Source organism: Octodon degus, unplaced genomic scaffold (genome assembly GCF_000260255.1).
Source record: "Octodon degus isolate 3935 unplaced genomic scaffold, OctDeg1.0 scaffold00163, whole genome shotgun sequence".
In the NCBI taxonomy this organism is placed as follows: Eukaryota; Metazoa; Chordata; class Mammalia; order Rodentia; family Octodontidae; genus Octodon; species Octodon degus.
The window spans coordinates 1,673,554-1,683,409 of NW_004524739.1; the positions used below are offsets into that span (position 1 = coordinate 1,673,554).

A 9,856-nucleotide genomic window follows, 5' to 3' on the forward strand; every position below is an offset into this window, starting at 1 on the left:
GAACCAGGGAATGAACTCAGACCATTGCGCTTGCCAGGGAAGGGCTTATTCCACTGAGCCATCTCCCCGGCCTCTTATGCACCCTTTTTTTTTTTTTCTCCAAATGTCTTCAAGGCATGTTTCGCTGGCTTGAGTTGTGATGAACCCACTGCAACCTGAGCCTGACTGCTTTGTTGAAGCAGCCACTTAAAGACCTGAGCTAAGGGGCAGGCCCCCTGCACCCATTTTTATAGCGATGGTTTTTATTTTATTTAGCCACACTGTTTTTAATAGTTAAATCTCAGAAACAGACCCAATACCCATCAACTGATGAATACATAAAGAATATTTTTTTTTAATACAATGGAGCATTACTTGGTTTTAAAGGATAAGCTTGAATTATTTCTAGCTGAATGAATGCACTTTAAGATCATACTCTTAAGCAAAATAAATTGGACGTATGCAAAGACTGCATTGTTTCTCCCGTGTGAGAAAGTAAAAGTGTAAATAAGGACCAAAATGTGTAACAAATATTGGGAAAGGGGAAGAAAGTGTTCAGACAAGATGGTAATGGGAAGGGGAGGACATAGGAAGGAAGGGACAGAGAAAAAGAGAGTATAAGTTTAAAAATGGAACAAACAGTTCGTAAACAAGGAGGGGATGAGGGGTTGAAGGGAGGAGAGGAGAATGGGGGGAAATCAAGATAAATCATCTACAGGTACAAATTTCCAATGCTGCATGTTACTATTTACATCTAAAAAGTACCAGTAGGGCCGGGGAGACGGCTCAGTAGAATAAGCGCTTCCCTGGCAAGAGCTAGGGCCTGAGTTCAATCTCCGGTTCCACCTTAAAAAAAAAAAAAAAAAAAAAAGGTGCCAATAAAATATAATAGGTCATCTACATGATTTGCTACAAAACTATGGATTTAAGAATGAGTTTTTGGTTTGTTTTTTTTTTTTTTTTGAACCGGGGATTGAACTCAGGCCCTTGCGCTTGCCAGGGAAGCACTTACTCCACTGAGCCATCTCCTCAGCCCAAGAATGAGTATGTTTTAATAACTAGGACAAAAGCCCCCAAATGTCCCTTTCTCTTCTTTTTCCTTTTTCTTTCTTTTGGAGGTAGTGGGGATTGAAATCAGGACCTTGCACTTAAGTGAATATTATACGAAGCTATCTCCCTAGCCCCTCCTTTTTTTAAACAATGTATTTACTACAGGGTGTACAGGGTCTTATTACACAGATCGAACTCGTAGTGCTCCTCCTGTTTTCAGCATTCCAAGTGCTGTGATTATAGATGCGCACACGCGCCACCATGGCCAGTCTCAATCGCTGTATCGGCCTACCCCAGGGGCTAGGCGGCAGGGCACACCCGGGGATTGAACCCTGGCCCCTGAGTCTGCCTAAGCAGGTACTTTAATCCCCTGAGCTATCTGGTCGGCCCTACATAAATTTCCTTTTTGTGTGGGTGTGTGTGTGGAACTGGGGATTGAACTCAGAACCCTGCGCTTGCCAGGCAGGCGCTTATTCTACTGATCTATCTCCCCGGCCCCTCCAAATGTCCCTTGCTATACGGGGGGGGGGGGGATCTTACAGTGCACCCCAATGAAAAATAGTGATAGCTGCACTTTCAAAAGCTCTAAGGCAGAATACAGGCTTATTCACGCTTTTGCGGGGTGCGGTCTCCACCCACACAGGCAAACTGCTTCCTCTTTGTATTTCTCAAGAGACTGCAAACGCAGGAGGGAGTGGGGTGTGTGGTGAACACAGGAAACTGCCATTTTCCTAGCCTTGCTCACCGTGAAACTCCTCCCAAACCCAAATCCTATCACGTGTCTTTCCTTTCACCATTAGCTCACAAAATGCATTTTTCTATGCAGACCTTGCGCTCCGACACTCCAGATTACTTCAGGGAATGCTTTTTTTGTTTGTTTGTTTTTTAACGTTAGGACCGTAGCTTTCCGATAAATCTTGGTTGGAGATATAGATGTGCAGGTTACTTGGGAGGAATATAGATAGAATAAATTTGAGAATGAGGGAATGAGTCGTGGAGAAATAGCGAGATGACAGTTTAGTGCTTGGCTTTTATGGTCAAACTTCAACAGAACTACTAACCTCTCTGGTCTTAATTTTCCCGCCTGTGAAAGCGAAAATAATGTTTGCTTTGCCGAGTTGTTTTACGTCAACGTTTTTACAAATCGACAGTCCATCCTATATTTTAAATATAAAAATATTGATTGGACGCTGTTCCTTGCTGTAGGAGTGTTTATGCACAAGTGAGTTGGTGTAAGGAGTCACACACAGTCCCTGCTCAATAGATCTAATGATTATTTTATTGTTTAGAAGAGGGAGAAAGAAAAGTGCTCTGAAAATACTACTGAAGCCATAGGGATGGAAGCAAAGAGGAATTTTACATTACTGTTCGGTTACAGATCTTAGCTTCATGGTTACTTAATTCTCCCATATTTGGGCCTGCCTTCTCAGAGTAGATCAGAATAGGTTGGAAGGGCTGAGATCATCTGGTACAATTTTATGCAAATCGAAAATTCCTGCCTCGCGTCACAGTGCCCCGGCGAAAAACACCTTCACGTAGGCTCATCCAATCGGAGAGCCCCACTATAGGACGTCATCGCCCCGCCCCGACGGTCGGAGGAGTCGGGTCTCTAAGCTACCGCCAATTCCAGCAGCGTCTGCGCAGTGCGGGGCGGGGCGGAGCGGGGCGGACGCGTGCGCGTTGCGGCGTGTGGGCGGGGCCACTGCGCACGCAGCCTCAGCCCCTTCCTAGCCCTTTCTCTTCCCGGTTTGTGTCAGCCTGTAGGTCTGGTCTGCTGGCTGCTTCCGGTGGGAGCGCCTAGTAGGGCGAGCGAGTCTCAGCTCCTCATCATGTCCTACGGACCTTTAGACATGTATCGGAACCCGGGGCCTTCGGGGCCCCCGATCCGGGACTTCAACAGCATTATCCAGACCTGCAGCGGCAACATCCAGCGGATCAGCCAAGCCAGTGAGCCCGGGAGCCTGGGGTTGGGGGATGTCCTGCGGGGCGGCCGGGTGAGGTTGCCAGGACGCGGAGCTGTCGCGGGCTGCGGCCAAGGCCACACCTGAGGATGTCTCGGGCTTCACTCTGGGGGCGGCGCCCGCCATCCCCGCGTCTGGCAGGCCCTGGTCGCCCGAGAGTGAGTCCCAAGCCCCAGCTGACGCTCCAGTCTTCTTTCTTGAGTTCTGCCATCACAAGCTCGGAGCAGACCTTACAGTCCGAGGGTGAGGGTGTGTCTGGATCTTCGAGGGCAGTTAGTGCTTGACTTGGCGCAATGGTCAGCCGAGTTTTCCCGGTCGTCTGCCTCCACCCACCTCTCTTTCGTCTTAGGCCAGTGTGGATGGGGAGTTGTTTACTGATTAAAGCTTTAGGTTTACAGTCCGCTTAGCCACTCTTTTCTCATAAATCAGCAACTTTCAATTAAGGGAAGTGGAGTGCATCTTTTGGGGAGACTTAAAACACACTTCTGTATTTGCAAGTGGGACACAATGACTAGAATTTGGCTTCTGCTTTAGTAAAGAAGATTTATCGAAAGCATTTTAATCTACACTATCTTGTAGCAAATGATTTGTTTATATTTTTGGATTTCAAACAGATGAGCATTTCATTTTTCTTCCTTATTGAGCCACTCTTTTAAACAAATATACACAAAGGAAGCTCAGGGACCTAGCCACTACCACATACATAGCAAGTAAGAGATGACGGAGTTGGTGGAATTCAAAAAGTCATTGCTTGTCTGAAAACTCCTTGCTCACCATTTAGACCTAGGTGAGACTGTAGCCAAGTCAAACACAGGCCGTTTCTTGTGTTTGAAAATCATCTCATCTCAGGGCCTTATAAACAGGAGGAGATCAGCCCCCGATAGTTTTCTTGGAAAAAATGGTGCACATCATTCTTGTTTATTATTATGTTTCTGTGAGCTTGGCTGTATGTACTCTGTTAATAGGTGAAACTAGTTGGTCCTGAATTACAATTATGTCCGATGTTTGAAGGAACAGTCTATTATTTTGCTTTTAAGTTGAAAGGTATATTGTAGAATTGGAGAGGTTTGAAAGGTTTCTTATGGGAAGGGACCAAGAATAGGTAACTTGCAAGTGGAAAGAAATATGTGGTCTGGTAAATCTAGAAATAGAAACAAATTACTATGACTATTACAAAGTATAGTACGTTGTGTTCCAATTTTATTCTGTGGGGAAGCCATTGTACAGGTTAAATCAGATAATTCTGGTTCAAGGCTGAAATGTTCTTGTTGAGGCCAAATCTTGTTTGAGTATCAGGGTATGTAATATGTATGGAAACTAGCATGGATTTTTTTCAATAGGGAGTCGGTGAAGTACATAAACCACAGTCTTAAGTATAAAGTTGAAAGGGATTGGTGATATAGATGAGGTAGAAATAGCATTGCAAATTTGGGGTGGAAGACCATTTTCTGTTCTTAGGAATCAGGGAAGGCATTATGACATTTGAACCAGCTCTGTAAATACGATGGGAAGGACTTTAGCTTTGAGGGTAAAGACAAGAGTGTTCCAGTAGGGAATAGGATGAACAAACCCTGTAGTAGAAAAGCATAGGGTATGTATAGGAAAAGTGATTTAATTTGTCTCAGGTGGGAAACTCTAGAAAGTAATGGAAAATAACATTGGAAAGGTAAGTTGGAGCCCAAACATGAAGGGACATTATGTGCTAAGAGACTTGGATTTAATTTCTTAGGATGTATAAATTGCATTGGAAGGGAAAAAGACTAGAATCAGAGGACACAAGCTAGGGACTGTGGAAATGAACAGGAAGGATTGAGTAGGGGAGGTTTCACTGGTGTTAGAATTTGTCAGATTTAGCTGTTGATTGGGTGTTGCACTCAAGGGGATCATTGGAATCAACCATTAATAGTATCAGTGGCTTCCATTTGAATACTAGGATAAGCTAGGCAGTATGAAAAGTGATTTCTATACAGAATCTTACTTAATTTTGTAACAATCCTATGAGAAAATTATCAGTGTTATTTCTATTTTATGGTTTAGGAAAAGACTGAGAATGGTTAAGTAATTGCCTTGCTAACTCTTCGTTACATATCATTCTCAGGAATAGCTGTGTGTGTTTGTGTGTGTGTTTGTGTATTTTTTTTGGGGGGGGTGCCAGGGATCATTTGAGGGTCTTGCATGTGCTAGGCAAGTGGCCTTCCACTGAGCTATGCCTCCAGCTGACTTTTTAATTATTTATTTATTCATTTATGTGTTCATTTTTGTGATGCTGGGGATTGAACCCAAGGCCTTCAGACTGTACTACAACCTCACCTCTTTTTTTTTATTTTTATTTTTCATTTTGGGACAGAATCTTGCTAAGGGGCCCAGGCTGGCCTCAAACTTGTGGTCCTCTTGCCTCAGCCTCTAGGGGTTGTAGATGTGTACCACCATGCCTGGCTATGATTTTTAATGAATGTTACAGATCTGTAACTGTTAACATTTTAAGAATACAAGTGACTCGCTGGAAGACAATGTGTCTCCAGAGGATGTCTTCAAGTTGTGGTGCTTTCTTTTCTTATGATATTCCCATTTCTCCTACTACTTTATTACCTCCTTTGTGGCAGAGGATATGAGTTATTCATCATTATATTTCTAGTTTTTATCTCACTCTCAAGCATTTGCTATGATTCACCATGCAACAAATATTCTCTAAGTACCTGCTATGTGCTAGGGATAAAGCAGAGAACAAGAGACAGAGTTGCGGCTCTGATAATGTACACTTGTGTCTGTATGTATGCACACACATCTATAGACATGAACATACAAATAGTATCAAGTAATAATGCTTTGAAGAAAAGTAAAGTAGTGTCAGTGCAGGGAGAAGAGGTAGGTGTGCTATTTTAAGTAAGCTGGTGAAGGAAGGTCCCTCTGAGAGGTTGACATTTGAGTGAGTAAACACTGAGTAGTGGGGGAAGGAGCTGTGTGAGAGGTGAAGAAAAGTATTCTAGGCTTTTTTTTGTTTGTTTTTTGATGGAAGAAGAAAGATTTTGATTAAAGAATCACTATCAAGGAGGCTAGTATGGATGGATTATAGATGAAGAGGAGTTAAGTAGCAAAAAGTAGCCAGGAATCAGATTCAATAATTGTATTTAATTGATTTGAATGAATGAAACCTTTGTATCATTTTTTCCCCTATCATTTTAGAACTGTCTTTTTGCCCTTCTGCCATATATGGTAAGCGGCGTGAGTTGAAATTCTTCCCTTCAGATTGCTGGATGAGGAATTGGGAATTTGATATTGGTAGGATAACATTGGGTCTACCCAGTGATTGGGCTAGTGGCCGAACCTTTCCAAGACACAGCCATGCGACCCAAACTGTCAGAATGGAGGCTTAACGATGCATAGCTGGCTACTTTTACAGCCCTGCACACACACTTGTACCAGTTGAAAATTTTGAGAGAATAACTTTTTCCCCTGATCTGTTCACCCACAGACATAGCTCTGAAGTTGCTGAGCACGTCACCCTGAGACAGGGCAGCCCACTGCATGGGTCATTACAGGTGCAGCTAGGGTTGGCTGCCTTGTACAGACAGCTGTTAGCAATGTGTTTGGGCTACTGAGGAAGAATACTTAATTCTGCTTATTGTGGAAGGAGGAGTCTGGACAGGTGTTGCTCAAGTAGATATAGAAAAAAAAAATTAATAGCTCAGAATTCAACTCCAAAGCAGCATTCTGTTCTTTATGTGATGAATCTATTGATGTATTTTGTTTACTGAAAAAATAACAGTTGAATTTTGTTGTTGTTGTTGAGACAGAGTCTTGCTAAGTGGTCCAGGCTTGACTTGAATTTTGATCCTCTTGCCTCAGCCTCCCAGAGTGCTGGTATTACAGGAATGGGCCATTACTCTCAGCTACAGATTCTTTGAATTGGGTTTAAATCCTGCTCCTCAAATGAGGGGAATCCTGCTCCTTATAACTTGGCCTGCCTTTGCTTTTAAAAGATAAAGTGAAATCAGAGAGATAATGAATGGACTTTAGGGTCAGCATATCTGAATGTGCACCCCTCCCCCACTGGTAGTCTTAAGCAGGTTATTTTCCTCTGTTCCTGTTATCCCGTCTGTAAAAGGAATGGAGTTGTTGTTGAGTATGGTAGTGCACACCTGTAATCCTAGCACTGGGGAGGCTGAGGCAGGAGGATCACCACAAGTTTGAGGCCAACCTGGGCCACTAGCAGGACTGTGTCTCAAAAAAACCAGCAACAAAAAATTCCCCCATACTATTGGAATTATTACAAACAAAAATTGGAAATACTTGATACAATGCCTAACACATAGTAAACATTTAGTGAAGAGTGATACTATTTGTTGTATCCTCCACTGTACTATATTTCACTTATTTATTGGGCAGCTGCAGTCAGTCATATTGCCACAGTTTCTTACTAGGATTCTCCCTCTGCTTCTTACTACTTTTGTAAGCACTTGCTTTTGCTCCCAATTACTCAATTTCCCCATCTAAAATAGAGTTAAGGGCGGCCTGCCCCTTAGCTCAGTTAAGTGGCTGCTTCAACAAAGCAGTCAGGCTCAGGTTGCTGTGGTTCCATCCCCACAACTCAAGCCAGCCAAACCTGCCCTGAAGGCATTCGGAGCAAAAAAAAAAAGAGTTAATAACCTTACTTCATAGAGTTGTGAGCTCTAAGTGAGGCAATTTATATAAATTGCTTAAAATAGTACTGCTATACAGTAAGTGCTTAAGAAATATTAGCTATCTTTTGTTAATTTGCAAGCATTTATTCTTCCTATTTTAGCATCTACTTGTATTCTGTGCTCTAAAGGCTTTTTGACCTTGTCACTTCCAAGTAGAGCAGTCACCATTAGTTTTGTGGGGGTAGAGAGACACTCCCCATTATACAGTGCTCCTTAGTTACCGTACCTGGCACAGCAGTGGATATGTTGGCATTCAGTATGTACTTAATTGATTTTATCACTGCTGAGTACATTTTTCTTGTTCCCGAGTTTGATAATAATAATAGCTATCCTTAATTGAATGCGTTTATGTGCCAGACAGTATTCTAAACTTAGCTTCATATGATCTCATTTCATCTTCTCAACAACCATATGAAGGTTTTCTTGTTAGTCCCATTTCTTAGGTGAAGAACCATGCACAAGGGAGCGCGGTTGCCTTTTGTTCCACATCACTCATTTAGGAAGTGGTGGAACCAGGAATCAAAGTTGGGTAGCCTCAGCTCGGAGACTGTGCTCCAAGCATTGTGCTGTCACTGGAATGGGAAATGGGAAGAGGATACTTTTGATGTTTGCAATCATTTCCAGTTTAGTTCAGAGTTTTACTATTGTACTATAGTAATTTTTTTAAAAAATCAAGTGATTTTCATTATTGCTATACAGTATGGAAACAATGCAAACCTAATTTCCAGTGCAGCATACTGAGATGACTTCATTATCATATATTGGGGCTGGTGAGATGGCTCAGTGGTCTAAAGCACCTACTTAGAACAAGCTTGGCAAAGCACAGGGACCGCGGTTCAATCCCCCAGCACCACATGCCAGCCAGCCCCGCCCCCCTGGTGGGCTGAGCTGTCCACACACACACACACACACACACACAAATAAATAAATAAATTTAAAAATAAAAAATAATTTGAATGTAGGCTGTCATATTCTCGTTTTATAAATTTTTATCAAATTTTTTTCATTTTCTCATTTGTTATAACTATTGAGGCAGTGTCTTGGTACTATAGAGATGTAGTGCTAATAAAAAATGTTTTAGGTTCTGTTTTTAGGCTTAGTGTCAGTAACTTTTTTTGTAATTTTTATTTTTTTTATTTTTATTTTTTATTTATTTGTGTGTGTGTGTGTGTGTGTGTGTGTGGCCAGCTCAGCCCACCAGGGGGCGCGGCTGGCTGGCATGTGGTGCTGGGGGATTGAACCCGTCCCTGTGCTTGTTCTAAGTAGGTGCTTTAGACCACTGAGCCATCTCACCAGCCCCTTTTGTAATTTTTTTAAAAAACATTTTCATTGAATTTTTTTAGTAGGCTGAATTAGATACTATAAAAGAGAAAAAAATTTTCCCCACCTGTGAAAGTAATTGCCCTCAGTGTGATGAGACTTTGATTTGGATTAAGGTTCATTTGGTGGCTCAGATTCTGCTGAATCTGCTAAAAAGCGCATAAGGAGTGTTCAATTTAGAATGGTTCCTAGTGTTGATGTTGGCTATAATATGCAATACATTGATCTGCTTCTCCTTTTAAAAGTTTTAGCTAGGACATGTTCTTCAAAATGAGAGGTCAGTAATGGGAGAAATTTAGGCTTATGGGTTTCTTTGGTGGGTACAGGGAATCAAACTCAGGACCTTATGCTTGCCAGGCAGGCACTGCAGCACTAAGCTAAATCCCAGGCTGCTTAGCCTACTTGTAAAAATAACAAAATTCCTTACACAAACCTGAAGGACATATCTTTCCATCTGGCTTAATCACCTGGTTTTCAAGAGTATGTAGCATTTCATAAGAAATACCCAATTATTTTCATCCAGAATATTCTAACATGTTAAAGTAAAACTTTAATTTAACTAGAATGCTTGGTGTTTTCTGATTAACCAAGTTAATGAGAATACCTTTGTAGATTCAATTTATTTTGATAAAAACATTTTCCCAGTCACTTTACTTTTTTTTAAATAGATTGCATATTGAAAATAAATTATTGGGCTGGAGAGATGGCTCAGTGGTCTAAAGCACCTACTTGAAACAAGCTTGGCAAAGCACAGGGACCTTGGTTCGATCCTCCAGCACCACATGCCAGCCAGCCCCGCCCCCTGGTGGACTGAGCTGGCCACACACACACACACACAATAAATAAATGTAATAAATAAAAATA

General features: G+C 42.0%; 1 protein-coding gene across 1 annotated transcript in view; it reads left to right on the forward strand.

Annotated features, from left to right (window-relative positions):
- The first annotated feature begins 2,735 nt into the window (after positions 1-2,735).
- Stx12 (syntaxin 12) overlaps positions 2,736-9,856 on the forward strand; it is a 39,484-nt gene continuing 32,363 nt past the window's right edge. Inside the window, exon 1 of the mRNA XM_004642873.2 lies at positions 2,736-2,976. Coding sequence (XP_004642930.1) covers positions 2,859-2,976 — 118 coding nt within the window. The 5' untranslated portion in view covers positions 2,736-2,858. The remainder of the gene's footprint in view (positions 2,977-9,856) is intronic.